We start from the raw sequence: 27,070 nt of genomic DNA on the forward strand, positions 1-27,070 counted from the left end.
AAAAAATAGGATTTGATTCATCAGTTTTTGTCAGAGTTAAAGATGTCTGTGATCATGATGTTAAACATGTTAGTATGTTTGACTGAATGAATGTTGGAGTTGTTATGAATGATTGACCTCACTGCATCTCGTCTCTGCTGTCTCTCTCTTCTTCTTCTTCTTCTTCTTCTTCTTCTTCTTCTTCTTCTTCTTCTTCTTCTTCTTCTTCTTCTTCTTCTTCGTCTTCGTCTTCTTCTTCTTCTTCTTCTTCTTCTTCTTCTTCTTCTTCGTCTTCTTCGTCTTCTTCTTCTTCTTCTTCTTCCTGTTGTTGTTGTTGTTGCTGTTGTTCTCTTACTCCTTTGTCTACTTCTCTTACTCTTCGTCTTCTTCTTTTCCTCTCTCACCCTCCTATCCACACAGCGTCACCCCCCTCCCATCTCCACCTCCCTCCCATAGACTTCTCATGTATGCACCTGCAAAAAGAAGGCGATGGTGAGTAGTTTCACTTCCACCAGCAAACCTCTCCTGCCTCACATCCTCTCCTGTTGCTGCATTAGAGTTCTGGAAACTAAAATGATGAATCCTCACGTGTTGCGATGCTTGTGTGATTGTAAAACGCTGCATGTCACAGTCTGCTAATGAAGCTGGTGGACTTTTCTGCTCCTTGTATCTTTGCTCCTCCCTGTTGCTGCAGGCTCACAGACTGATCAGGACCTCTTTCTTCTCTAAAAGTGTTTTTCTGCTTCTCCGTTTCTCACCTCTGTCTCGTTATCGCTTCGACCCTCCTCCCCCTCTCCTTCCTCTTTATTCCGCTTGACTCAGCGCTTTAGCAAAGCGTGACTCGTCATGGAATCAAAGGAGGAAATGAACTTGTTCTTGTTTCAGCTTAACCTGCTCCCAGGCAGCTTTGTGTGTTTCTTTTTTTTTTACCTTGCGTGTATTAATATGTATAATTAACATGAAGTATTGAATTATGATCATGCCCTCACCCTCTTTCTTTGTGTCCTCTTCTCTGCAGACCCCGTCCCGGCTTTTAAATCGTGGCAGGACGACGGCGAGAGTGGAGAAGCGCAGCTCTCCCCTCTGGCCGGTCGCATGGTCCGCCTCCCCTCGCTGCTCCTTGAGGAAGAAGGCGAGGAGGAAGAGGAGGATGGAGGGCAGGACGCCTCCCCTTCCTCTTCCCGCTCCCACCCTCCCCTCCTGGCTCGACGCTTTCTCGACTTCGGGGCGCATGGTGCCCAGAGGTTTCTCCAGCAAGACCCGGATGCCACCTCACCGACCAAAGCACAGAGGTACGCTTTGATTCTTGAATATCAATAGCTTTATTAATATGTTTAACATAAATACACACATGTTTATAGATATACATTTTTTAAATAATAATTGGATTGCATTTAAGATAGGACACTTCCTCTTTTTTTGTCAAACAACTATAGATAAGTTAATCATAATATTCCTAAATAACAAAAGGATAAATAAATACATGAAAAGATGTCTGTCATTTCTGTACATAAAAAAAGGACTGTAGTTTTTCTACCATGATATTGATTTAGAGCAGAGGTGTGTGCATCATGTTTGATATTTTTTGTTTTTTCTTTCTGTATCCTCTCTCTCTCCAGGCCGCGTCGAGCGTCATTCGGCTCCAAAGAGGCGATGAGAGGAGGAGACTCTGTGACGCACCAACTCACCAAGAAGCTGCAGCACCTGAAGAAGAAAATCAAGCAGTTTGAAGAGCAATTCGAAAAGGAGAGAAACTACAAGGTAAACATCTAAATTCTGTCTGAATGTTTTATTCTGATAGTTCATGTCATAATGACCAGCATTATTAAAAGACAAATACAAAGAAATGAGCCCAGCCCAGCTCCTCCAATGGTCCCAATTTCCAGAGTTTGAAAACATTCTGACTTTGAAGCAACAAAGAAAATGTGTTGTATTTTATTACGTATTTAAACAACACATTGATTGCATCCATTTTTTTCTCCAACTTGGAATGTGATGACATCCCGACATCACATGAATGCAGCACAAATGCCCCAACATACTGCATGTATCCCCCCTTTGCTTGATAAGGATCCAATGGGTTCTTCTCTGGATCACACACCGTGCTTCCACTGAGTTTTATGTGAATCAGGCCAGGAGTTTTCTTCTTATCTTTGTTGATAACCGTGAAACAAACTGTACTGAAAACAGAATAACATGATTGGCAGAGGCCATAACAAATAATGAAAGGCCTATCCAACCAAAGGTCCTGCGCGCTATCAATCACTATTCACAACATTTCATTCCTTTATCGTCCTTCTTCTTCTCCCTTCAACAAGCTCTGACTGCTGTCTTTATATTGGTACTATAGGAACTTTAATTGATTATGTAAACGTTCTGAATAAATACTGTGCAAGATACATTTGTTTTGTTAGATGTCAGTTCCTGTCTGTAAAAACTGTTGTTACCTCTGCATCAGTTTCATGACATGCTAACCCCGCCCTCTTCTCCCTGCAGCCCTCTCATGGAGACAAGGCAGCTAACCCCAAAGTCCTGAAGTGGATGACCGACCTCACGAAGATCCGCAGGCAGATTAAAGGTACAACCCCTCGCTCTTTGTCCTGTGAATGTGCATTTGTGTGTGTGTGTGTGTGTGTCGGGGTTGGAGTGTCTGTGTGCCATCCTGTTCCAAGCTGGACAGCTTGACCCTCCCCACTCCTGACCTTTTGACCTTTGTAACAACACCGCATGTATGCTGGTCTAACACACACACACACGCAGTCACGCACGTGCCAGGGAGTTGACGTGGCTCTCACATGCGTAGCTTCACCCTCCAGTGTGCTGGTGCGTCCTTGTGAGCCCACATTCAGAGTGAAGTCAGGGAGGTGAAACGATGGAGAAGAGCTCTTCAGGATTTGATGCATAATATGTAAATATCAAAGTGTAGTCCTTTTTTCTTCCACGTTTTGATCAGAATTAAAGCTGCAGATAGTTTTGTCCTCTTATATACTGCTGTTCCTTTTAGAATATGAGATGTCTGATGTGTAGAACTATTTCTTTTTGCCTCTTGTGCATCGTTTCACCAAACTGAACACCCCCCATGACTCTGCCCCCCTCTCTACGAGAGGTGTCGGCTCTCCTTGTCGAGATCGCAGTGGCCGAAAAACATATCTCTCTGTTTCAAAATCTAAATTGAAAAACAACAATAACGCGAGCAACCGCTCTCCACTTTCCTCCCTCCTCCTCCTCCCACCGACTGATTGATTGATTGATTGACTGATGGGCCAACCAGGACGCCAGCACCACCTTTTACCCAGAAGCACGCTGAGGCACCAGGCTTTGCTCCATTCATACAGACGCCACCATGCTCCCTCCGCCCCTTCCTACTCTTCCTCCTCCTCCTCTTCCTCCTCTATCTGCTCACCCCCCCACCACACACTCACCCCCCCGCTCCACCCCTACTCAGGCCTGAGCTCTAGACCGTTTCTCAGTAAGTACCAACCCCTCAGTAAGTAGACTCTGCAAACACTACCTGCGTCACAATGAGGCGGCATTGTGCGAGCGTCTTGCCCTTTTTGTTGTTTTGGTGTATTTCCTGTTGAACTGCATGATGGGACGAGACGTTTGAACTAAAGGCATCTCTCTAATGTGTGAAGTCAGTGAGGAAGAAGTGGGGGTGTTTATCGATAAATACATGTATGTTTAAGAGGGTTCAATACATCGTTTTTATCATCATAGCGATGTCAACTTGAAACACAGAAACTGCTTCCGATTGAGGAATTTCTCGAGGTAGTTTACAGCGTATCAGTAGAACGGCACTTTAAAATGTAGCCATCATTCTTTTTTTTTACTCAGGCCTTTTTTGCAGTATTTATTGTATTTAAAAGATGTTGGGAAATTGTTGTATTTTAGCAGTATACTGAAAGCAGCAGAACGGAGTATACCATATCATTTCTGTTTATTTGTTGTTAGACATTTTGCTTTATTCAATAATTGTTTTAGATACTGTAGTTTTAATGTTTAGAGTGTGCGCAGAAATGTAATAATGGCAGGTTAAGGCTGTGGGTACATCAATACAAAAAGATATTTCTTTTTCTATTGTCGATCTTTAATATACCTAAAAAGGTTATCGAGTATATGCAATGTTTTTAAACTGTAGGAACAATTACAATTTAATGTTTTGCACGGGGGAAGTTGAAACACTCAATGTGATCTGAATATTACCCAGCAGGCAGCAGGAAGTCCGTCAGACTCACTTTGGGGCGTCGTTTATTTTTAACTCTCAGGCACCGATAGAGAAATGTTCAGGATTTGTTTGTGTCTGGGTTTTGGGCGTGGTGTTTGTGTGTGATTGTCGGAGCATGTTTTGGTTCTGTGAGCGGCTGACTTTAACCACCGCAGCATGTCTGACCGTAAAGTGAAACACGTTCTCCATGAACCTCTCCTCCACATCCTCCCTTCCTGTATTGACCCTTCCTGTCCCGGTCTCCCATTCTGTTCTCTCTCTCTACCTCCTCCATCGTTTTGATTTTCTCCTTCCTTTGTTTCCTCATGGTTTTATCCGTCCTTCCCAAGATGCCAAACACCGTGCAGAGAGCGAGCTCGGCCCCCTGACTCGTCCTCGCAGCAACACTTTACCCAAGAGCTTCGGCTCCACGCTGGACCAAGGCGCTCACGACGCCGAGGTCAAAGATCAGCATCCCACCAGAGAGGAAACACTGGAGCAGATCCAGCATCGCGTCAAAGGGAAGAGGCAGGAGGACGGCTGGCCTGATGACATCAAGGTTAGCAGCAGATATTTTTATCGGGACAGAAGTGTGATGATGCATTTCTGCCCGGCAACTATGAACAGAAGAAGCGTATCAGAGAGTAAATGGATATACCCTTTCCCACTAAAATGACCTTCACTACCTGTCTCTGCAGAAGATGACCAAGGAGCAGCTGTCCTGTGAGAAGACGGTGCTTCAGAAGAACCTGCTGCACTACGAGGGGCTGCACGGGCGACCTGTGAGTCACCCAACATCCCGAATCCTGTGAATCCAAACACCTTCTCGAACTCGTTCTAACCGTCTTTCCTCTCCCTCAGGTGACCAGAGAGGAGCGCATGGTGGTGAAGCCTCTCTACGATCGCTACAGATTAGTCAAGCAGATGCTCACCAGAGTCAGCATCACACCGATCACAGTACGTAAACACATTAAAACACACATCACAATCCAGCCCAGTGTTTTAATTAGCCTTTGTTGTTGTTGTTTATATTAATACTCTTTACTTTTTATCCTTATCATCCTTGAACGGTGTAAATTCTGACCTTCTCTGTAATGCCTTATGGGGGTTAAAAAATATGTATTGTATTATCTTATCTTATTCTATCTTATCTGTATCTTTTACATCTTTAGTAGATGTTTTATCCTCAAACTACGAACATAAACGGCCACATTTTTATCATATCTGGATTATTATGAAGTGCGTATAACTTAAAGAACCTCTTCTCAATACAGCACTCAAAAGTTAAGATTAAATTCTTATTCACATGCATTAACCTCCCCCTCCCTCCCCCAGGTGTCCCCCTCCAGCAAGAGGCGCACTCAGACCCTGCAGCCCATCATCGAGGGGGAGACCGCTCACTTCTGGGAGGAGATCAAAGAGGAAGAGGAGGAGGAGCAGAAAGAAAAAGAGGAAGGAGGAGGAGAAAAAGTGGAGAGGGAGGAGGAGAAGGAGGACGAGGAAGAGGAGGTGGATGAGGAGGAGGAAGGGGAGAGCAGCGGTGGGGAGATGCAGAGCTCCGAGGTCATCATGGCCGTCGACCTGGTGACCTCGTCCGAAGGATCGATGACGAGGAGCCACAGCCCGCCCGACTCCTCCATGGGGGGGAAGATGGAGGAGGGGTCGGGGAAGCTGGCGCTCGACCTGCGGCTGTCCAGCTCCAACGCCTCGTCCATGTGAGTGCACACACACACACACGCAACGCACACACACACGCACACAGTTGATGTTAATCCCCTATAGCTCCTATAAAGAGAACACCTGCATCATGTACAATATTTGTAAATGATACAAATAATGGAGAAACTTTTCCACCGTTGGTCTTATTTTGAAGTTGTTTTTATTTCTCTTGAAGACAATTATGTTAATATTCTCTACTGAGCACAAGCTAAACCAACTCAGAGACAAAAGCATGACATGAAGTCAAAAACCTGCTATTTAAAATTATTAATAGTATAATATTTTATATAAATATCAATGAAGAAAAAGTTTCAAGGAAAATCAAACGCTAAAGAGTCCTTAATGATTTAAAGCTCCGATGATCTACTTGGCTGATTGTGAAGACACCAGCAGGACTAATGAGAGGGAGAAAATCAAGTCTGTAATCTGGTTACTGTGTCACAGAGCGTATTGCCCTCTCTCACGCACACACACACACACACACTCACACACCCGCTCGCACCTTTAATCTTATTCATCAGCTCAGGTGCGTCTTGCTCTCCTGTATGGTCATGATGGTGACAGCTCTGTGCACTCGCTCCTTTTCTCCCTGGACTCTGAATCAACGGGTCAAGATCCAAACGATGTTAAAAGAACTCCCTGTCTTTAATATACAGTGTGTGTGCGTCAGTCAGTGTAGAGTCGAGAAAAACAATTCATATAAAACCAATTGAGGTCTGCGAGCACCAAGACTTTACCCTTACATTCTCAGTAACCCCGCTCTCCTGTCTCTCCTCCTCCTGTAGGCCAGAGCTGCTGGAACAGCTGTGGAAGGCCCGAGCCGAAAAGAAGAAACTGAGGAAGACCATCCGAGAGTTTGAGGAAGAATTTTATCAGCATAATGGAAGGTAGGTGGAAGACAGCCGCTCACATGCACAAAATAAACCCATAATGAATATGACGTCAGGTTTTAACCAGGCTGTGTCTGAGAAAGTCGCCTGGAATCCGGTATTACTAACCAGGAAGGCTGGAGTTAATGAATACACAGACACATCAGACTCCTTATCTGAGATTAGATTCTGTATCTTCACTTCCGTTGATAGGAAAGATTACGCTTCAAAGGCATAACCTATATCACTAAAAATGTGATTAACAGGAGGGGAGATACACACACTTCTGACGTCTACTGAGGTTGAAAGCATCATGCAGTTTCTCATAGGTCAAGAGAAGGCGGACATTATGTCTCTCCTTATTGCACCGTCTGATGGCTCCTGCTGTTCAGCACATTATCAGCGATCGTGTTGTCTGGTCTGTGATTCTGTCTGGAGAGAGCTGATTAAGGCTCAGTGAAACAGCCTTGGAGCAGACACAACTTATCTGCTGGTGTCTGGCTGAAAGCATGGACTAACTCTCCCCCTTTTCTCCCCTGTGTGCTGCAGAAACGTGCAGAAGGAGGACCGGGTGCCGCGACTGGAGGAGTACAGGGAGTACAAGAGGATCAAGGCCAAACTCCGCCTGCTGGAGGTCCTCATCAGCAAACAGGACTCCTCCAAATCCATATAGTCCCGCCTCCTTGACACCAGCTTTCACTGCAGTCATCCCATTGGAGGAGGGGGTCCACAAACGCATCGCAGGACTTCCCAGGAAGAGACACACAGACTTCACGACCTCCACTCAGTGTGCTGCATTTATGTCATGGAGGGAATTGATTTAAAGTGACTTCAGTGGCAGTTTGCCAGGGTTTAACCTCAGGAACCTTGAGGGACTTAAAACCTGAGTTTCCCAGGGTGGAAACAATCGACCTAACTCTGACGATCAAATATAGAGACAGCAGCTGTGCGGTCATTTAGACTGCAGCCGCAAAATAAAAAGAGTTGAAATCAGAAGAACGTGACGACTGTGATGTCTCATGATGTTAAAAAACTAAATCTCAAATTGTTTTTAAAACTTTATCGGCCCAGTTTGTGATTTTAGCTGCTTTTCTTTTTTTAAGCTCCTCACAGTTTAGTAGGACTATTTGCTGAAAAGTGTGAGACTGCGTTAAAAAATCTTTAAGCAGATTTTAAGCCTTTGATGACTTAAATGATAATATTAGTTTGATAAATATACCATTATTTATATATGCGACTACCATTTCATCAGCAGTGTGGACAAATTGTGGTTCTTTGACTTTAATCAACCACATTTAAAAGAGGATTTTCTTGCTATGACACAAATGCAGCACCGGACAACCTAAAATCACTTCGTCAGCCACACCTGAACGCCTCGCCGGACTGCATTTCATCCGAAACACACAAAGAAACACAGAAGAAAAGGAATCTTCATCACCAACGTGTCTGCAGACGTTGCCCTTCATGTCCGTCACTCATCTTCTGAGAGAAAAACATTTTGACGTTTTATTTTCAGGAACTTTCTTTTTGTTCTTCATGTTTTTTTTTCCTTCTTGCTGAGGAATTTTATGGGACAGCTCGTGGACTGGCATTTTAGACGCTCTTCGCTCAAGACACTCGTTCTTTCTTTGGGACGTCCCACTGTCTGAAAGTCCTTCGCCTCTCGTCAGGGAGTCACAATCAGCGGCCTCCTCGGCGCGAGGCGATGTTATTTTATCGTTGGTTAAAATTAATTTCACATCCTTGACGCTTCACACCTTCTGACGGATTTTAGAAACCATGATTCAGATTCACAGTTTGCGTTTATTCCTGTTAAAAAAACAAGTGTATACATATATGTTGGTAAGACACTGCTGTCCACGTCTTTTCTTGGATGAAAAAATATGTTGTATTCCAATGGGAAAAAGATTTGTACTAACTCTTAGACCCTGGAGCTGATCGTGAAAGACTGAATTTCCTTTTCCTTGATTTCTATTCTTCAGCTTTTTGTTTTATTTTGGCAATATTTGTCAGTAAGATGTACACAACTCCATTTCCCATGAGCCTCTTGGGAGGGGGGACTCTGCTTTTAAGTCGTCTTAAACTCAAACAAGTTTGTGTTTGTTATTTTTGACGGCACTTAAAGGCATCATCGGCCTAAAGATGCTCAGAGGAAACGATTTAGAGATTTTAAGATGTAGATGTGACAGAAATCATTTGGAATATTCTGCGTTTGTTTTTATATTTTGTCTCTTGACTTGTTCAGTTTGCTGCATAGAGGTCCTGAGGGATTATGGGTAATAAGTGATGAGGAGAGGAGCCAGTATCTGGTCCACGCTGCTGCAGTTTCTTTGAAACCAAAAGCATGTTGGCTACAGGAAGTGGGACGGAGTTTCCTGAATATCAGTCAGCAGTTGCTGTGCAGCTGAAGTGACCTTTACTGAGGAGCTGATTTATCTCTGGGGGCTCAGAGTGTGTAGCTGTATTTTATCTTTGAGGTGCCAACACTGCCAGCACTGATTTTAAACGCAGAAACTGTGTGATCTTTTTTCACGACCTGTGAGTCAGTGCTGAGGGCCAGTTAGCACGTTAGCATGATGTCCTCCCTGCTGAGGAAGGGAAGGAGGTTCTCTCTGGTCTCTGTGACGTTTCATTGCCTGCTGGCGGGTGAAAAGAGGGCAGGTGAGGAAGAGGAGGAGCTCGTCCTCGTGTTTCTGTCTCCTATCAGACATACGTCAAGATGTCACAGTGTGATTTGAAATATGGGACAGACACATTTCCAACTATCGCTGATTTATGGCTTTAGCGTTTGTTTCTGCAGGTGGAGTTCTATTATCAGAACCTCTTCGGCTTGTTACGTGTGAGACGTTTAAGGACAATAAGAAAAACGTAATGCTTTTTTGCGATGTACTTTAACCTGCCTGAATCAAAGTTGACTGCAGTCTTTTTTCTGCCAGTGGATGGCAGATGTGATGGTTTGAAATCACAGTGTTGAATGAGACAGGAGTTTTTGTGAGTGCTCGTCAAGAGGGAGGTTTGTGAGGACGTGGAGGTTCGTAGGGTTGATGTAAAAAGATGTTATTTGCACAGCATTCACAGAATGCAGCCCTTTGTGTTTTTTCATTTGTTATTTCTAAAAATGAAGCACTACTTCTATACAAATATAAATATATACTGTACATAAAAAACACCCGAAGGAATGAATGTCAGAAATGTTTAAATTATTTCAAACATTATGTTTGGCCCCCTTTGGTTCAATATATTTGTGATGCCCTGAGAATGTGTTTTTTATTATTATAAATATTGCTATTACTATCATAACCTTCATTTTGTGTGATATTGACAATAATAACCCTTTTGTATCTACTCAGAAACTGTAAAGCAGCTGTAGAAGTTAGTCTGGCACTGTGTGGCTGATCGACCTGAACATGCTCCGTTTCCTGATTTATTTTTGTCGCTGTGTAAAATAAGCTAATCTAGAAGCAGTACTGTATTGAGCTTGCATGGCAAACAGAACATAATAGTATGAATAACTTGATGTATTGTTTATATTATTTGTGCCATGAAGGATCAGCAATAATAAAAGTTTGCGTGGAGGTTGTACAGTATCGGGTCCTGGGTAATGTGTGGGATAGACTTTGAGTGTGTGAATATTTGAGGTACAACACTTTTCCAGCCTGACACACACACACACGGTCACACACTCTACTTATACAGCTTGTTTTTACCACTGCTGTCAGCATAATGTTCATGTTGGCGCTGCTGAAAAACCAAAATAAGAATCTGAAAGATGGAGAGGGATTGAAAAGCGAATGACAGAAAACATTCCAGTTTTTATCATCATTTTAAAAAACGAGAAATCCATCTTCGATGTCTGAAGGGCTTTTCTTTCAATTTGTAACTTTCTTTGAGTCAAACAAGACGAGCAGTTGATATGTTTGGCGCCTCAGTTTCTTAAAATCGACTCTGTTTTACATTGTGCCTGCAACACAGTGCTAATAGTCACGTTGTGAACTGTAAATGTATTCTGTCGGTGTACAGTTTCATCACACACACTTTCCCCTCTGACATGCATGTTTGTTTTAGACACCTGGAGCTCACAGCAGACGTTTCTGTCAAAGGTGTCCTGCAGGAAATGTCAAAGAAATGATCAGTTTTTTGGTCAAAACGGCAGAAGACGAGCTAAAAGATATATTTTACAAGTGTGTAAAGGGACTTTTGAGTCTTTAAATCTTTAAAATTTAAAGGAGAAATCGTCGTGTTGCTTTCAGGTGTGATCAAGAAAGTACGAAATCGGATACTTCTTGACATCTTTGATACTGAGTTTGCTGTAATTTGCTTTAACGTGAGAGTTGGTCTACATGTGATACTGTGTTTTATCACATCGATATATTGTATGTGCGTATGTATCTATAAATGTTTTCTTACTTTGTGAATGCTTTTTTTCTGTTTTTTCTCCATTAACAAAACAATGAAAAAAATACAATCAGTAAAACATTTACACGTGAAAAATAAAATTTACAAGCTTGCCACATCGGTTCTCTCGATTCTTGATTCAAATAAAGTTAAGTGTTCACAGGGTGTGTATTATAGATGGACCCACACTGTTGAAATACAGGTTCAATAAATAAGAAAACCGTATGTATTAAATGAAATTAATTCTAAAATACAAGTGTTTTGAGGAGAATATACTATGTCGTTTCTTATGATAGTTGAAAACGACATATTTAAGTATGTCAAAATAAGATAAAAAACGTGTTAGTAGATTTAAGTCAAAAATGTTTTGACTTTTAAGACGCTTTGCAGCAAAGGCTTTGAATTCAATAAGCGTTACTGATTTTATTTTAGCTCCTCTAAACTTCTTTCCCATTAGGGTTTTAAATGTTGCTTAATATTCACTGACTTCACATTCTCTCTGTCATTCGGATTAATGTAAGTGTAAAGCGACTTGTTATCAGCGCCCTCTAGTGGACAACAGCAGAACAAACTAGATCACAGGATGTGGAGTGGGGTTATGATTTTACCTACTTAGAAATAAAGTTTACCACTGTCTTTAAAAACATCACAATGTTGTTGTTTTTTATTTTGTGTGCTGTCGTTAAGTTGACAGATAATTTATTTGAAGAGGATTTTACGTTGTGTAATGAAACTCCTCTGTCAATCTACATTTCCCTTTCAAAGAAACTTATTTTTGACTTAATATAATCAAAGTCGGCCTCAAACCATCTGCATCCACGTTCACATTTGTATAAAACTGTATATACTTTTTAAGTCACTTGATGTGCCTCATTTTTCCACATCAAGTACATATTTGTGTGACAGAAAACTTCACAAGTGCTAAATGCGTCATTTTAAAATGTGGACAAAAGAAGCACGAGTCAGTTTGGATCGTTTTTACAAAGTAAACCTGCTTAGTATTGGTTAACATTATTTCAAGGTAGAAGGTTTACAAACCACCTGTATGTCAGCGCATAATATTCAACCGTCACAAACAACACACAATCAATGAACTCGATATCAAATGTTTTTAGTTCACAATAGCCACAGTTTTGGATATTAAAAATATAACATCTGCACTGAGTAAGAACATTTTTCATCTGACAACTTCCATACCATACCTCTTGACAAAGAAAATCTGACTCAAAGGCTGATTTAGTTTCCGTTCTGGAGCTTTTTACTAAATGCTCATTAGACAAATCCCATATTTTATGTCAACATGATTAGAAATCCTCAAAATATGCTCTAAATTGTTTTAGAAGCTTCAATCTACGAATGAAAGCAGTGTGAAACCGTCAAAAGCTCCAGCACAGAAACAAAATGAACCTTACAATTGTTTATATCCATGGTCAACGAACTTTGAACCTTGATCCCACTGCTGTATTTGTTTGCATGTTTTAGCCCGTCTACATTAAGTTGCATATAGTTACTTCCTGTTGATTATTGTACAGTATAACAGCATTTTTAGGCTAAACAATGCATACTCCAGGCTGCCACTGGTTTCCATTTCATCAGGTTATAGCGACCTGAACATTGAACAGCGGGTTTATATTTTAAAGAGCACTAATGCAGTGAAAAGAGTGTCGATTGTTCCGAAAAGGTTTTCCTTTTGTGAGTCCAGAAGCAGCAGCTGTGCTTTAAATCACCTTAAGTGCATTTATTTATTTCTGTCATTTTAAAAGTTTGAATTTCTGAAAGGGTGTAATTTGAGCTGTACTCAGCGCCCTCAAAAACTCCTACAATGGAACATAAAATAAGTGTTAATGGAACGATAAAAAAAACATTTCAACTTTAATGACAATCATAAAGTACGTGTTGGAGATATCGATGTAATATGTGTCACTGATGAGCCTCTTAAGTAGGAAACATTACTAAAGGAAAATGTCAGGGTCCTTTCAAACATGGCACAAGATTTTAAAATAGGCTTGAAAAAGAAGAAGCTAATATCACTTCATATTTCCTGCTGTTAAGTCTTATAGACCATTATCTCCGACTCCTCTACAGACACTTGAACGCACCACACGATCCAGGCTTCCCCTGCATTACTGCACAGCGCTAAAAGTCTGAAATGTATCGTGGTGCTTGGGAATTTGCAGCAGTTACATTTTCTCAGTTAAACATCACAAAGCATGTCATAATGTGGCTGTAGATTATAACAGTGAGCTCCATAGGTCCATGTGAAGAGTGTATTGAGTAGTTTTATACTGTCTTTATCTGTAGTAAACTCCTGCAACTATGGAAAAACCCCATTAAACGTAATAAATGAAGTGGGATTTATGTAGTTGCTTAGCTAATCATACAAAAACAACAGCATGGTCGGTGCAGTATTTTATACATTTTTTGTCCGAGGGCTTTGAGATGAAGGCCGATCGCCCCATGATTTATGGAAGGTTGCAGGCAGAAAGTTTGACATAACTTCCATAAAGCAGCTTCTCTAAATCTCTTTTTCTACAAAAGCTATGGCACCAGTCAGTCATCTAAATAACTACGTCTAAAAATACACCCACCATCCTCTGCATGAATGTGAGCGGAGCACAAGTGTAGCACGAGGAAATAAAGAGCCTCACTCTGAAGGAATAAATGCTATGTGATCAAATGTCCTGAAACAATAAATAGAAAATCTTAAACCTGCATCTGTTACATTAGAACTGTACAGTTGTTTCTTCAGTGCATTTTGACACTATCCCTAAAAACCTCCAGCAGGATTCGGATCAGCAAAACTGGCACTTTTTTTCTTTTACAATTTCTGATGAAATTATTGGCCTCTAAGCGGTGACTTTGAATTCTCCCATGAGTTCTGAAGACAGCAGGACAGTCAGTGCAACGCTCAGTGCATCAGTAGTGTTTTGACGACAGACAGAGCCCTCCTGTGTCCAATCAGATCACCAGGCCTCAGCAAGTGGTTCTCCACCTCCTTAAAAACAATCTCAAACATTAAATATGAACGCTGATTTGCATATAAGATGTTTTCTACATTCTTTACATTGTTCTGTAGCTCTTTAGGTTCAGGCCCCTCTTCAACTGAGGCAAGGTTCATAATTAAAAAGTGGCGAGTCCAGGCGTCCAGGATTTTGGATAACGCTTCTTCTTCACAGGCTGATGTCACACTGTTAACACTGACGGTGGTCTGAGATCAGCTGGTATTCAAGTGTTCCAGGCTGGATCTGATGCACCACATGAACAACACTAGACATCCAAAGAACTCTGTTTGGCGGCTAAAGTCCCTCCGACATCAGCTGATACAGCCACTTGGTTTGTGCTCGGCATTTTAAAAAACTTGCCAAAACAAAGTTTGTATGAGCGAGTTTGTGTGGGTGCTGTCTCTTATCCAGTGCAACCGAGCCCTTTAAAAGTCAGGATGGAAACGGACATAGCAACAAAATCAGGATGTGGTTTAGCGCCAGAAGAACTCTCGAGATGCGTCCATGATTCAGGCAATTAACGGCGTCCCGTCCATTTCCTCATCTGCGTTTCCAGCTTCAGTCTCTGTGGGAGGACCCCTGTCATAAAGGCTTGTCAATCACTGCGACTCCTGTAGGAGTGAGAACATGAGAGAGTGAGGAGCACAGTGAAAGAAACGGGGGAAATGTGAAGCCTGTGTGATGTGGATGTTACCTGCGTAGCTGCGTCCGTTACTCATGTTTGTGGGAATGAGGCTCCACTTGTCCGTGGCCGGGTTGTAATACTCGACGGAGGAGAGGTTACAGGAGCCGTCGTCTCCTCCAATCACGTACAGCAGCCCGTTAATGGCACAGACACCTTCAAGAAAGAGAGGCATAGAAGTGTAAATCCATCAAATAGCAACAGCAGCATGCAACAAAATAGAGATGTGTGATCATGTGTTGTTCAGGACAGAGAAACTGTTCTACAGGTCTTTGTGGTTACAAAACTTTACATATTAACAGTGCATGTGCAGCAACTGGTAGATAGATGGTGTGTGTTTGTGTGTGTGTGTGTGTGTGTGTGTGTGTGTGTGTGTGTGTGTGTGTGTGTGTGTGTGTGTGTGTGTGTGTGTGTGTGTGTGTGTGTGTGTGTGTGTGTGTGTGTTACCTGTACCTGCGTTTCGTCGACACATGTTCATGTCACAGACTAGTCTCCAGCTGTTGGTCTGCGGGTCGTACACCTCCACGCTCTTCCTCACCAGAGGGCCGTCGTGTCCTCCAGCTGCGTACAGCTGACCGCTCAGCACGCCCACACCTGCACAAACAAACAATGACCAAGTTTAGATTTTAATGTGTATTTATTTTACAAGCAAGAGGGTGGCTGGTTTCTCGGCGTTGTCCGGGTGGTAATAAATGGTGACAGTTGCAGACCACCGGGGGGAGCTGTTTCTCTACAGACAGACCGTGATCCTGTTACTGGAGGACCACAGATTCACTACAGGATGTTAGGACACACCTCGAGCAGGTACTCATTTCAACAAAAGCATTTGTTTGCATTGCAAAATCTAAATGTTACCAATGGTCAAAGTCAAGATGTTTGAAAGATTTTGTTCAATAAATCTCTTCTATGTATTTTTTCCAATACATATTTGTGCATATATTTGACATTCAACATGTTACGAGTTGAGAGAGATAATGATTACTTATTATAATAATAATAATAATAATAATAATAATAATAAGAGACTTTACAGTGGTATAAAATAGCAAATGAAATTAAATAAAATATAAACAGTTGACTGAAATATTACAACAACACAGCATTATTCACATTAAAGCCCGTCTGAAGAGGTGTGTTTTGCTCCTTGTAGTTTCTCTTTTGTATTCATACTATATTTAGTCCTCGGACACTTAAGGCTACTGTTTATTTTTTTACAATATAATCTTTTATAAATTAAACACAACAGTGGTCCCATAAAAAAATAGAATGACAAGAAAAACTCACTTTTCCGTCACCAGTTTAACCACTTTTTTAATGACTTCCCATTTCTGCCAAATCTTGATTTTCAGTTGCAGCAATGCACAACTCTGATTTGAAATGATTCATTTCCAGTGTGTGCATCTCTTTTGTAGAACCACCTGTTGATGTTATAGCTATTTTATAATGCAGCTCCCTGTGTGTATTAAATATGCATAGAATATAATAGTGTGTGTATATGTGTGTGTGTGTGTGTGTGTGTGTGTGTACCTGCTCCACTGCGCCGTGTACTCATGTCAGCCACGTAGCACCACTGATCAGCGACAGGGTCGTACTCCTCCACTGTGCTGAGACACTGACGGGACGCTCCATCATAACCTCCCACTGCATACAACTTACCTACACACACACACACACACACACACACACACGTGACATCAGAATTTGGGCTTTTCATTGAAATGTTTACACACACACACACACACACACACACACACACACACACACACACACACACACACACACACACACACACACACACACACACACACACACACACACACACACACACACACACACACACACACACACACACACACACACACACACACACACACACTGTCTTACCGTCGACCACTCCCACACCCACACTGCTGCGTCTGGTGTTCATGGAGGCAACATACAACCACTCGTTGGTTTTATAGTTCAGGGCTTCTACTGTGGACAGACCTGAAGGAGAGAAAACAACAGAGACATAAAGATATGTGTGTGTGTGTGTGTGTGTGTGTGTGTGTGTGTGTGTGTGTGTGTGTGTGTGTGTGTGTGTGTGTGTGTGTGTGTGTGTGTGTGTGTGTGTGTGTGTGTGTGTGTGTGTGTGTGTGTGTATCATTTTGTAGGTGAAATATTTTGCCTCAAGCTGGTAGACGTGAGAACAGATAAAATCTCCCAGGTTTACTATTCACACGATGGTAGGCGGTGCTACGGCAAGCAATTACAATCTGTTCAAACAGAATATGATGCCTAACAAGATGAAGAAAAACGTGACACGGTCATTTAATCACTATCATTTCTTTACCTTCACTTGTCATTTTTTCAGACATTTCTGAACTGAATTTGTCCACTTCCTCTCAAAATCAGACCCCACAAAAAAAGTGTACAGAAAATAAAAGTGTATACTTACTACTAATGACTACTTTAGTTGTTATTGCTCAGCCTTTTAGCCTGTATGTGCGTGTATGTGTGTGCATGTACCTATGCTGCCGTTAAAGCCTCCCACAGCGTACAGTAGGTCTCCGAGCACGGCGGCTCCCAGCGTGCTGCGTCTCTCCTGCATGCTGGCCACCGCGCTCCACTGGTCCCTCGCTGCGTCGTATGCATCCACCGTCCGCTCCCGCAGAGAGCTGTTGAACCCCCCCACTGCAAACACACGGCCCCCCATGGACACCACACCTGGACACAGACACAGGATGAAGGGATAATGTTGTGTATATAAATCAATTCCTTATAGGCTGAGAAACGTTGATTAAACTAAACCTCAACTTGACACTTTTTGAATTTGACTGCAAAATGTTCCTGTTTACCCCGTTTATGATTGAGAACTGGAGGACTACTCTAAAGACACACACACACACACACACACACACACACTGACCTGCCCTGCAGCGTCTTGACGGCAGGTCGGCTACCTGGTACCACCGGTCGTCCTGGAAGTCGTAACATTCCACGCTGCGGATCGCCTTTGGAGCCTGACCGCCTACAACGATCATCACCTGCACACACACAGACACACACACACACACACACACAGTCAGGGAGTGTATGAACCATTTTTATACAGGAGAGAGTGTGTGTGTGTGTGTGTGTGTGTGTGTGTGTGTGTGTGTGTGTGTGTGTGTGTGTGTGTGTGTGTGTGTGTGTGTGTGTGTGTGTGTACTTTTGGGATGCTGATGGGGGTTCGGGGTCGGGTCCGGTCTGTCTTGATGAGGTGCCGCTGGTCGGCTGGCAGCAGGTGATACTTCATGGCTTCGATGAGGAAGTCTTTACAGGTGTTGTTGTTCTTTATCAAAGCCTCCTCCTCCACGATCTGAAACAGGAAGCACCTTTCAGGACGAATGTCCAAAACAATTTCCCTGAGGGCGATATACAGAAAAAACATACAAAGGGCTGGGCCACTCAGTAGAAGTGAGGTGTATTTGATCATAAGTTAAGTTATAAGTGAGCAAAATCCATCAAACGTATGTAAATGATGCTTGATAGTTGAATATATATTTTAAAAAACTGCCTGCATCACAGCTTTTCATAGGGTTTCATTTACTTAGTTGGATCATTCCTTAAAACAGAATCGTCAGATTGCTTATGATAGGGGGAAATATGGAGGGTATATTTCAAGCTTGATAAACACTTGTAATAACTGATCGCACTTTTACTCAAATAAGATTGGTTTGAACACGTTTTCAACTTTTACTGACTGAATTTATTTGAAAAGTGGACTTTTTAACACATGAATACTGTGTAGTATATTTTGACATATATATAATTGAGAAGTAATTGAGATTGAGATTAATTGAGAAGTCTAATGTTATTCCCAAAGTTTCTCCAAGCAAGTGTCTAAATATGTTCAGCATCTGTTCAGCAATTCCTCAAGCATCTTTGACGTGTAGGGCCTTAAAGGACAGTAAGATTGACCTGTCGCCTCCCAAGGTCAAAAGACAGACGTCTACGCGTCTATTCATATGTTCACTGAGCAGGCTGAAGCTGGAGGATTTGAATTTGTGTGTGCGTTGAAGGAAGGAAGCTTCCTATATAAACGACATGAATCCTCTGTAATGTGGGAGACCCCACGCGATTGACTGCTGGAGCAACGTGGTGTTTTCACAGTATTATGCTTGTTACGTAACAATATAATATTTAACCTCATCCATTTCTCTGTGTCCGTGTCTTAGTGAGTTTCTATTGATTAATGTTGTGAGTTTTAAAGTCTTGGATCCACGACACATTCATTACAGAAAAGGGCATCGAAGGGGGCAAAGGAAAAGTGTAGAACAAAGCGAGGAAGGAGAGCAGAAAATTCATTTTACCTGGACCAGGTAATCCCTGGACAGCAGTGGAAGTCTGACGTGCTCCATCAGCTTGGGCATGTACTCCAGACGAGCTGGCTTATCGTTCTTTATCCAAGATATCATCGCTTCAAATACCTGCAGGATAGAGAGGGAGGAGAGGGAGACAGTAGAGAGAGAAACCAAATTAAGATGGAAGGGGAATTGTTGAGACTGATTCAGATTTCTAAAGCTAAAGTCCTGTTTGCTTTTCTTTAACCGTGTGGTTTTCTCTGTACACCGCACATATTTCATACTGGGATGCTCTTTCATAAAAAGCAAATTAAAATAACTCACCTTGAAATGTGTTTATTTTATTTTTCAAGGTTTATTGTAAGCGATGCAGGCGCCATACTGATTGCATGATTGAAAATGTTTGTAAAGGCCCGGTTCCAGACATTCAGACTCACTTAACTCACTGATTGTATCAATTGGGTCGTTCAAGCTGCTTTCTTTCATTGTGAAATACCCATATCGATTGATATGCTGGCGTCATGCTGGGAGCAACCGAGAGCAGAGGTGGCAGGCCTTTGTTCTAAATGTGTTTCTATCCAAAATCCTCTGCTCTAAATTCATTCATTAACACACATTCAGTGGAGCATCTCCTGGGGAACGAGGGACTGAGTGACCCTCCTGTTGACCACAAAGGGAAGATAACGATGGTAGTTGAGGAAGAGGGCCGTTACTCATCTACTGCCGACACCTTCTGATTCAGGGCTCAAACTAGAAGACTAAACTCTCTCTACCAACATTGTGTCTACAATACGTTTCATAAAAGTAAAATGACACCGTCCAAAACTGATATTTCCAAATAAGAAAACACATCATTGTTCATATAATGACTTAAGGTTATTAAAAAGGAGCAGTACCGTGAATATTTGTGTTTGGCTCATTTGATACTGAACACCCAAGAAACCCTAAGGGTATTTTGGCAAATGTAGTCGTGTAAAAAGTTGTTCCAGTGTTCAACAGTAATCAAATTATTGAAATAAAATGCATTTCAAGAATACTGAAGATGAGTTATGAGGCTGGCTAGCTCTTAGCTTTGCATTTAACTACACTGCTAAGCTGTTGATACCGTTACCTGCCATTAATCGTTACTATAAATCGTAGTAATATGGCATTTTGGGACACAGTGTACACTCTGTCCATAAGTGTGTTCTAGATGACAGTTTATCTACATGTTACCAGCAGGTTGGTTAGCAACTCAACTGCACCATCTGGGCAGCCAATGGTGCTAGCTGAGTGAAGCTAACTAGTCAACAAGGCTAGCTTGAGTTGGAGTTGCTATAGGGTGACCAGGTAGGGTGGCCAGACGTCCGGCTTTAGGCCGGACAGTCCGGCTTTTCAATGCCCTGTCCGGCGTCCGGCGAGTATTTGTCCTCCTTCGTCAAGAAGGAGGACAAATACGCGTCCGGCGCAGCATCAAGCTGTCCGGCCACCCTAAGTTGCTAGCAGAAAGCAGTTGGACTGTCTGTGGGATTTATGTCCGGAGGATCATGCGGGGTAAAATGTTATCCTCACAACCATAACCATCTCTCACTTCTCTTGGTTTAAACACCAATCCTCAGGCTGGTTCATTTTGGCCAGTCTGAAATTTCACAAAAAAATCCCAAACAGTTAAAGCGATCCGTTCTTAAAGTTTATCCCCCTAGGTCTTTAAATATTTTTCAGTTATTTGGTCCTGCAAAAAAAAATGCTCATTTACAAATGCTTTTCAAAGCTTTGGAGCTCAAAAACAGATATTTAAAAATAAATTGACTGCTTATTTCTTTAAAGGGAACATTTAGACTTTTCTTTAAGGTAATTGATTTGGGAAAGGGTTGATATTAATTGCAGATGTGTACTTCATGTACTTGGTGTGACTATAAGTGCTAGCATTGTAAAAGCTTCCAAGGGGTTTTCTTGTTCTTAGAGGCTTCACAGCCTCAAAATGTGCCAAAGAATTGGGTCAACACAAACAGGAAGTTAATCTATCACATTCCTATACACATGATAGCAGAAACGACGGGGAGGACTTCACGTCTATACTGTTATATTGATCCGGCCAGGAATCTAAAATGAAACAGATAAGTCAGCGGGAACTGTTTCAGACAGTTTGACACAGAGCAGCATGTCAGTGTAAACCCCTCTCTCTCTCTCTGCTGACAGCAGGATGAGACTCCTCCTGGTGACGGACTTACAGCAGACGGACATGTCGTCCTCAGGGTTCCGTCAGATGAGCTCACCTTAGCAGCTGACGTGTTGCAGAGGACGACATGTCCGTCTGCTGTTCCTCCGTCAAAATGAAGTCTATGTGTGTCATGATGATGCGGACAGCGTCTTATAATACAGACACAGATTGTGGTTTTGCGTCCTAAATAGTAATGTAATGGTTACATTTTTGCACTTCAGCCATAACACTGACCTTCTCCTCTGTGGACACGGTGAGTTTGTCGCAGGAGATGAGGCTGCACACCTGCTGCAGAGAAAGGCCCAGGAACTCCTCTCCCTGCACCACCTCAGTGAAATGCTGCTCTGAGAGACACAAACATGCAGGGTTACACACCCTACACAATCAAATATTTAATCCGATAAGCTTTCTAACATTCAAATACAAAACCCAGCAGTGTTTGAAGCTCAGATTTGTTATTGGCCTGGTGAGATTTGCAGCATTTAACAGTTTCACTTAGAACATAACACACTCCTTCCAAAGAGGATGTTGTACCACACTACGCATACATACACACACAGTGGGAAAGATGACTCAGGGATTTGATGTGTGAAGCTTACCGGCGTATGCGTGGGCCTGGTCGAGGAGCTGCGTGCATGTGTGCAGGTCAGCGAAGGCTCTGATGCCCAGGCAGTTGGTGGGGTGGAGCTGAGACTGCAGGAACTCACAACACACCTGACGCACGTCCATCAGCTGCAGCAGGCTGGCTGCCGGCAGCAGAACCTGCCATCAGGACACACAGAGATGGTCAATTTAAAACTCTACTGGACGGAAGTGACTTGAAATGACTGCCGAGTATTTAAATGTGATAGTTTGTAAGACTATTTTTAGTGCAACGTAATCAATACTTTAACAAGCCAGCCAATAACTCCTGTGAATATCACCTGGGTAATGTGTCTAGAAACAAGCAGAATATTAATATACATATACAGGTTGTCTGTGGAAGAACATATCAAAAGTATGTTTGCAACCTAAACAGAGCGCCTGATTTGGCTTTGATCTGTTCCATGCAGCTTGGTTCATTTACAACAGCCCTAATCTGTCAGTTAGCAAAGCAATCAGTGCAGTATTAAAATCACAATGCTCCCAGACAAACACCCACAGCTCAACCCTGACACACAGTCTTAACTAGGTCAGTGACAGAGGGCCTGAGTCTGCACCTCACTCACTAATCCTCAAAGTGTGTATTGTTGCTGTCTCCTGTTGTCTGAAGCTGCCCTGAAGCATCATGTCTGCTAAAGGGAAACATCAGGCACTGAAGCTCTGCTGTCACTGCCCACACAGGACTGAGGGCAGAATAAAACCACACACAGATTGTTTTAGAAAGAAAGACCAAATTTGAGCCAGTAGTCAAAACACAAACATGTTCACAAGTGAGCCAATCAGGCAGGCATGCTGCTAACAGTGGGAGGATTTCCTGCCTCTCTCCATGCACACTTCCTGTGCTAATAATCAGAGGAAGTTTCGATCCTGCCGCATTCATATAGCCCTGCAGCGACCACCGACACAAACAAGGCCTCAAACCAGAGCTTCACAGCAAAACTCACAACCATAACCAGCTCTCACTTCTCTTGGTTTAAACACCAATCCTCAGGCTGGTTCATTTTGGCCAGTCTGAAATTTCACAAAAAAATCCCTAACAGTTAAAGCGATCCGTTCTTAAAGGAGGGATTTCTGTTATGATAAGCAAAAACTCTGATCACTTTAAAATGATTGTATTCCTTTGTTGTAGTCTTTTTTTTATAATAGTTCACAATTACCACAACAAGACATTAGACCAAAACGTTAAAAATGTGTTCTGAATCAAAGTCGGAGCAAAGCAGGGTTTAAAAACTGTTTCCACAGCGCAAAGAATCCATGTAAATCTCTTTGATATTCCTGAAAATCCTTATTTTTGGCAGTTATACCAGCGTGTTATATTGTTATGCTCCGACGTTGGTGTTTAAACAAAGGACCGCACACAGAAAAAGGTCAGACAGCAGCTAGAACACAAGGTTCCTCCTCCAAACCAAGGAAGCTTTGTAACTGTGCGAAATGCTTTATAACTGAGCAAAGATACAAAGAAAATGTGATGAAAATGAATTGAGCTAGTGTTTAGAAATGCTGGAACCCAGGCAAAAACACATTTGCTTCTTCGAAATTAATCCCACCAACAGAGGAGAGGAAATGCTGATCACACAAATCATTGGATGATATTCAATGAGATGAGATTTCTATTTCCCTCCAATCTTCTGGCTGCTGCTGATATTCGAAACCAAACCTTTAAAAGAAAAACCAGAGATGCACACAATCTAAAAGCCAGCGTAACAGAAGAAGTATATACCAAATACTTTTTGAACTCTCTCCCCTTCCTACTTGCTAACCCCTCTTCATAAACTCTCTCTTGCAGCTGTTGAAAGTCTTACTCTAACCTGTTTCCCTGAACTCTAATAAAATGTCCTGTGTTCAAGCTTAATGACTAAGGAAAGGACAACAGCCGTGCTTACCATTTTGTTCTACAACGTGAAATAAGACAATGAATACCACATTTGTGAAGTTTCTTTGCGTAGTATAAACGGCGGGGGCTAGAGTAGATTATTATTCGTTATCATGGCGAACACAAGTCTGCCTTTACCTTAGTGTTGTTGTTCTGAAAGTATTCAACTGTGATGTTTGTTTATACTCCCGACCATTGCATTTACACCGGAAAAATCCTAAAAAGTGGTAAAAAATATTTGGAAAGTATCCCGCTGAAATCCTTTTTTCCTGCAATATTGCAATGGTGAATTCTATTGGCTTTTTGTGGAGGCAACCAGGAAGATGCTAACTTCGGGATTGGCCTACAAAAATGAACCTCCCTGCACCACTCTATTAAAACTCGCAGGCTCTGTCACCTGGACGTTGTCCTCTGTGACCTCTATTTCAGCGGTGTAGATGTAGTCGACCAGCTTCCTCAGGGTCTGTCCGTCCACCTCTCTGATCTCTACCTGATGGGCTTTGCTCTCACTCATGTCACCTATAAAACAGACAGAGGTTAGCAAATGCCAGAAGACACAAATCAGATATGATGCCATCAAACAACAGTGTGTTTGTGTGTGCGTACCTGTAAACATGGCACAGAAGTAGGGGCTACAGGACGACAGGACCACCCTGTGAGCTGGCACTTCAACGCTCCCCGCCACCAGCTGGACGTCACACAGCATCTTTTTACTGCAGTATAAAAGAGAAACAGAGAGTGAGAAAGAGGATAAATTGTTGGCAGTGGCAAGCCAAGTATTGACAGGACGTCTGCCAGCAAATGTGCCAAATGAGGTGTTCATTTCCCAGGTTGTAATTAGTAACTCCTGGAGAATTTATGCATTTCAGTTTTTAATCACAATCAGGCAAGAGTGGTATGTACTTTTCGTAACATGCAAAAGGCACATGTTAGACAAGTGACATGTTTTTGGTGGCTTCATTCTTTCTATAATAAACAGACAACACTGTCCGAAACTTGCCTCCTCAGCTCGTTCATGAGCTGGAAAGCCTTCCTCATGTGCGTCTGGTTGAAGGTGTGCATCCCTCCATTCATCGTGTCCTCCTCTGAATCCGTGTTGCAGTTTGTACGTGGCGAGGCCGGCGCGGCCACCAGACTGCCGAGACATGAGAGGCAGTATCAGAATGAGCAGAGATAAATCGCAAACCACAGGTTATGTTTCATCTCTCGGGTTATGAGATGATGATAAAAAGGGACCTTTGCCTGGTTTAATGAGTCACCTTGTTGATAGGGAAAAAGACGAATGTACATTACTGGGTTCTCACAAAGTGGTTTGTCCACACACAAGTCACTTTGAAGAGTAATGATGCAGCACTAACAAGCTACATGATAGATAGATAGATAGATAGATAGATAGATAGATAGATAGATAGATAGATAGATAGATAGATAGATAGATAGATAGATAGATAGATAGATAGATTGTTTGTAGAAGAAGAGAAGCCATGGATCACTACAGTATCCAAATGATACACAATATAAAGAAAATACTGAATTCATCCAGAGCATAGAGAAATATACAACAGAAACATATAGACATTGGGTATTGTGTTAATTCACAAGACTACAACTCAGTAACAATCATTGTACAATGATGACTCTGACTGTACTGTCACTTTGTATCCAAATATATTTTTTTTAAAGTTAGATGGAAATTGATGTTTGTTTTGAGTTTCCTTGAGCGTCAAGTTGGAAGGCTGGCTAGCTCTTAGCCTTGCATTTAACTACACTGCTAAGCTGTTGATACCGTTACCTGCCATTAATCGTTACTATACATCGTAGTAATATGCCATTTTGGGACACAGTGTACACTCGGTCCATAAGTGTGTTCTAGATGACAGTTTATCTACATGTTACCAGCAGGTTGGTTAGCAACTCAACTGCACCATCTGGGCAGCCAATGGTGCTAGCTAAGTGAAGCTAACTAGTCAACAAGGCTAGCTTGAGTTGGAGTTGCTATAGGGTGACCAGGTAAGGTGGCCAGACGTCCGGCTTTAGGGCGGACAGTCCGGCTTTTCAATGCCCTGTCCGGCGTCCGGCGAGTATTTGTCCTCCTTCGTCAAGAAGGAGGACAAATACTCGTCCGGCGCAGCATCAAGCTCTCCGGCCACCCTAAGTTGCTAGCAGAAAGCAGTTGGACTGTCTGTGGGATTTATGTCCGGAGGATCATGCGGGGTAAAATGTTATCCAACAGATGTAGAAGCAGCGTGAATCACAGCCTTACAGAATAATCCCTAACGCTGAGCCAACTCACCCCGGCAGCGACACACCGTCCATCCTCCCGGAGTCAGAAGCAGCAGCAGCGGGCATGAGCGCTGAGTGAGCCGCTGTACAAAGATTTTGTATAACCGAGATGATTCACTGCACACTGTGAACACATGGACATGCCGTATGAGCCATATTTGCACAGACTAGTATGATAAGGGGAAATGACACTTTTATTCCAAAGAGTCTTAAATCTTGACATCTGGTAGGGACATTGGTATTAAGTAATTCAAGTACATACTCAAGTACTGTACTTAAGTACAATTTTGAAGGACTTACAATTTACTTGAGTAATTTTGTAATTTCTCTACAAATCCGATTTAAATCGTGTCATTGTACTCCAATTTGCAGATTTGGATACATTATGTGAAATATAGGCAACACTTGAATAAGACTTCAGTTACACCTGGAGGAAGCTGCAGTAAACAAGTACATAAAACTTGTTGAACCTTTACCAGCTGTCATAAGCATTTCAATGCATCAATAATTATAATCAAACATATAATATATTATTCTGAAATTGGCTTATTTGAAAGAAAGATGAAAGATGAAAGATGCAACTTTATTGTCATTGCACAGAGTACAAGTACTAGGACAACGAAATGCGGTCTCTGCATTTGACCCATCCTAGTGTTAGGAGCAGTGGGCTGCCATTATGTACGGCGCCCGGGGAGCAGTGTAGGTAACCAGTGTCTTGCTCAGGGACACCACGGTGGCACTTGGTCTTTCGGGGACTTGAACTGGTGACCTTCCAGTTCCCAGGCCAAGCCCCTATGGACTTTGCCACCACCGCACCATTTGCATAATAAGTACTTTTACTTTTGGTAATTTAAGTATAATCTGATGCTAATACTTGTGTACTTAAGTTATTTTACT

General features: G+C 42.3%; 2 protein-coding genes across 6 annotated transcripts in view; one reads left to right on the forward strand and one right to left on the reverse strand.

Annotated features, from left to right (window-relative positions):
• The window catches only part of fam13b (family with sequence similarity 13 member B), a 61,868-nt gene extending 50,584 nt beyond the window's left edge, over positions 1-11,284 (forward strand). For 2 of the 4 annotated variants that reach the window (XM_063875858.1, XM_063875857.1), the window contains exons 14-24: positions 400-471; positions 998-1,271; positions 1,599-1,740; positions 2,476-2,557; positions 3,251-3,448; positions 4,534-4,742; positions 4,882-4,965; positions 5,045-5,140; positions 5,519-5,898; positions 6,688-6,789; positions 7,321-11,284. In XM_063875858.1, the coding sequence (XP_063731928.1) occupies positions 400-471; positions 998-1,271; positions 1,599-1,740; positions 2,476-2,557; positions 3,251-3,448; positions 4,534-4,742; positions 4,882-4,965; positions 5,045-5,140; positions 5,519-5,898; positions 6,688-6,789; positions 7,321-7,444 (1,763 nt within the window). In that variant the 3' untranslated portion in view covers positions 7,445-11,284. The remainder of the gene's footprint in view (positions 1-399; positions 472-997; positions 1,272-1,598; positions 1,741-2,475; positions 2,558-3,250; positions 3,449-4,533; positions 4,743-4,881; positions 4,966-5,044; positions 5,141-5,518; positions 5,899-6,687; positions 6,790-7,320) is intronic. The other 2 variants (XM_063875861.1, XM_063875860.1) reach the window with 2 other exon arrangements.
• An 854-nt stretch (positions 11,285-12,138) lies between these two features.
• On the reverse strand, positions 12,139-26,303 carry klhl3 (kelch-like family member 3). Of its 2 annotated transcripts, XM_063877031.1 has the most exons (15): positions 26,184-26,303; positions 24,891-25,025; positions 24,497-24,603; positions 24,288-24,409; positions 21,975-22,137; positions 21,610-21,719; positions 19,185-19,301; positions 18,041-18,190; positions 17,759-17,876; positions 17,359-17,556; positions 16,735-16,836; positions 16,378-16,506; positions 15,304-15,444; positions 14,863-15,006; positions 12,139-14,779 (listed from the first exon to the last, which is right to left on the reverse strand). In XM_063877031.1, the coding sequence occupies exons 1-15, from the start codon at positions 26,237-26,239 to the stop codon at positions 14,751-14,753; spliced, it is 1,821 nt and encodes a 606-aa protein (XP_063733101.1). In that variant the 5' UTR covers positions 26,240-26,303; the 3' UTR covers positions 12,139-14,750. The 2 variants fall into 2 exon arrangements, with proteins under 2 accessions (XP_063733101.1, XP_063733100.1); XM_063877030.1 differs by having other exon boundaries at positions 24,288-24,603.
• Positions 26,304-27,070: the final 767 nt, after the last annotated feature.

The sequence above is a fragment of the Eleginops maclovinus genome, chromosome 23 (assembly GCF_036324505.1).
Source record: "Eleginops maclovinus isolate JMC-PN-2008 ecotype Puerto Natales chromosome 23, JC_Emac_rtc_rv5, whole genome shotgun sequence".
NCBI classification, from domain to species: Eukaryota; Metazoa; Chordata; class Actinopteri; order Perciformes; family Eleginopidae; genus Eleginops; species Eleginops maclovinus.